The sequence below is a fragment of the Cnephaeus nilssonii genome (genome assembly GCF_951640355.1).
Source record: "Cnephaeus nilssonii genome assembly, chromosome: 13".
In the NCBI taxonomy this organism is placed as follows: Eukaryota; Metazoa; Chordata; class Mammalia; order Chiroptera; family Vespertilionidae; genus Cnephaeus; species Cnephaeus nilssonii.
In genome coordinates this window covers 38,284,882-38,288,020 of record NC_137084.1, presented here as the reverse complement: position 1 = coordinate 38,288,020, position 3,139 = coordinate 38,284,882, and the positions used below count along the sequence as shown (strand labels likewise).

Genomic DNA, 3,139 nt, shown 5'->3' with positions numbered 1-3,139 from the left:
TGAAAGAAAAACTATGTAGTTTTTCTCATCAAAAAAATTAACAAAGAAAATCCACCAACACTTCATTTTTAACTAATAAAAAATAGCCCTGCAGTATGACCAAACACCTTTGGGAACTTTATAAATATCATGTCTTTTAATCTCACAACAAAGCTGCATTGCAGAAACAATTATTCCCATTTTACCAAAGAAAAAGCTGAGAGTCACAGAGATTGGCATGTTCAAGTTAAAACAGCTGGCTGGTGGGCGGCCTAGGAACTCTTTCCCCTTCATCTCCATGACTCTCCCAGCACAGACTGAGGCTCACACCATGTGCTCTGTGATGCAGGGGTGGCCCACAAATTCTGCTCGGTACTTGGCCCCTTGCTCAGACCTGTGTATGTTCAGAGTCTGACAATGAGTACTCTGTGGGACCTTGAATGTATGGAAAGGCCAAAGGAACAATAGATGCTTAAATTTAAGAAAGGAAAGGCAGTGGAGGCAAGCTAGCTGTATTTAAATGTGTCAGAGTTTTTCTATAGAAAGGTATAATTAAGCTCCAGGAGATGACTGATTAGGTGTAATGCTAGAGCTAACAGCAATGGCAGCAAATGGTCACTAGAGTAATTTAAATGCACTTAATGAAATCAAAGAAGAGATAGAACACATTTTTAACGAACTGTAGGTTCTCAAATATTAGTTCATTAAACTTTACCATTCATTTATTCAATGAACTAAGCCCCATTTTTGGAAATACTAAATGCTTTCTTATTCAGAAATAAGACATTTTTATGATACCTGGTAGTGATATTTACCATTTAAGTGTTTAGAAGTTTAAGAAATAGTGTTATAGCAGAAAATTGTGTTTTTTTGAAAATCAGAACCAACAAACTGAGTAGAAAACCTCAGTTTCATTTAACATGACCCTCAAAAGCACAAAAATTGCAAGGAAGCATATATAGGAAGATACATTTAGAAATGTAATCAGATAGATTAAGCTTCATGAATATCATGCTAAGGCATTTGACATATTTTCCATTTAGCATTTCAGATATGGAAATTTCTTAGGAAACGGGGATATATTTTATTGATAATATTGACTGAAATTGTAAATCATGTAAATGGAATTATTATATGAGTACAAATATATAAATACTAGTTACTTATGCCCACAAAGTACAATAAATCAAATGGATTGTAAGGCATTGTTAAAGATTTGTAGGTGAGTCTTTTTCTTTAGTTATTAATTAGAGGAGAAAGAAAAGAAAATGCATGCAAAAAGGATTTATAAATCTGTAGAATGTATCTGCAAGGATTTTTATTTAGCTGAAGTTAATGGAAAGATAAGATATGCATAAATAGTGAAATTTTCAGGTAAATGAAGTCCCAATCAAATTATTTTATAATATTTTAAATTATCATCATTTTTATTAATTGATTTTTTTAGAGAGGGAGAGAAGGAGAGAGGATGGAGGGGGAAGAGAGAGAGAGAGAGAGAGAGAGAGAGAGAGAGAGAGAGAGAGAGAGAGAGAGAGAGAGAACATTGATGTGAGAGAAAAACATCTATCAGTTGCCTACACTATGTGCCCCAACCAAGGATAGAGCCCTAACTGGGTAGGTGCCCTGACCAGGACTCGAACCTGCCACCTTCTGGTGTATGGGATACCACTCCCAAAACAGCCACACCACACCAGCCTTACAATTATTTTCACACTTCTGTTTTCTCATTCTGATAAGCATATCTTTCTTTTCTAATTTTCACTGAATGTTTAGTATGCCCTGAAAGGATTGCCTTACACTACTGTCTTCTCTTATTATTCATCAATAACCCTGCTTTTGCAGAACTGCCTCCAAACAGAGGAACTTTGCCTGTGTCACAACACAAAACATGGAGAAGCATAAAAAATAAAAAATGAATACTCACATTTCCCTCCACAGGAATAATTCAAAGAGGACATGGAGGTTGGAAACCATACCAGTGTGACGGAGCTCATCCTTTTGGGGTTAACAGAAGAATCTACACTTAGTGTCATCTTCTTTGTGATATTCCTAGGAATCTATGCTGTCACCTTAATGGGCAATGTCAGCATAATCATGTTAATCAGTAGCAGTCCTCAGCTTCATACCCCAATGTACCTTTTCCTCTGCCATTTGGCCTTTGTTGACATATGGTTATCCTCCTCAGTCACACCTGTCATGCTCATGGGCTTCCTGAGGAAAAGAATCTCTCTGTCTCTAGCTGGTTGTTTGGCTCAACTCTGTGCTATGGTCAAGTTTGGGACGACTGAGTGCTTTCTGCTGGCTGTCATGGCCTATGACCGCTATGTGGCCATCTGCTCCCCACTGCTCTACTCTACCCACATGTCCCGCAGAATCTGCATTCTCTTAGTGGGGATGTGCTACTTGGGTGGATGTGTGAATGCTTGGACATTTACTGGCTGTTTATTGAGTGTGTCTTTCTGTGGACCAAATCAGGTAGATCACTTTTTCTGTGACTTCTCCCCTTTGTTAAAAATTTCCTGCTCCGATATCTCCATCATTGAAATTATCCCTTCCATCTCTTCTGGGTCCATTATTGTGGTCACAGTGTTTGTGATATCTCTCTCTTACATCTGCATCCTCATCACCATCCTGAAGATGCGTTCTGCTGAAGGGCGCCACAAGGCCTTCTCCACCTGCACCTCCCACCTCACTGCAGTTACTCTCTACTATGGAACGATTACCTTCATTTATGTCCTGCCCAAATCCAGCTACTCAACCGGCCAGAACAAAGTGGTGTCTCTGTTCTACACGGTGGTGATCCCCATGTTAAACCCTCTTATCTACAGTCTGAGGAACAGAGATGTGAAAGAGGCCCTGAGAAAGACAACTGTCAGATTGTGTTCTTAGGATATATTCTTACCATGTCAGATGAACTGTAAGGTTTGTGTTTACCTGTATCACACTTAGGACCTACTAAATGCTGCCTAACCGATTGCTTAAATTCATACTTCTTCTAACTGTTATTTTATACACTTATAAATCAGTTATTATGGCTGTAGTTATCACTGTTATTAACACCTGGAGGTGTCAAGTGCTTTTTCTTAATTAATTTATTTAGCAAACAATAATTTGCATTTACTGTGTGCCATGCCCTATTCTAAGCACATTACATATATTA

At 38.2% G+C, this 3,139-nt stretch overlaps 1 protein-coding gene across 1 annotated transcript; it reads left to right on the top strand.

Moving 5' to 3' along the window:
• Positions 1 to 1,935: 1,935 nt before the first annotated feature.
• LOC307109055 (olfactory receptor 5P1-like) lies at positions 1,936 to 2,868 on the top strand (the record flags this gene model as incomplete). The annotated part of the gene is made up of 1 exon (XM_079787568.1): positions 1,936 to 2,868. One exon carries the CDS (start codon positions 1,936 to 1,938, stop codon positions 2,866 to 2,868), a length of 933 nt encoding a protein of 310 aa, XP_079643694.1.
• Between the last annotated feature and the right edge of the window lie 271 nt (positions 2,869 to 3,139).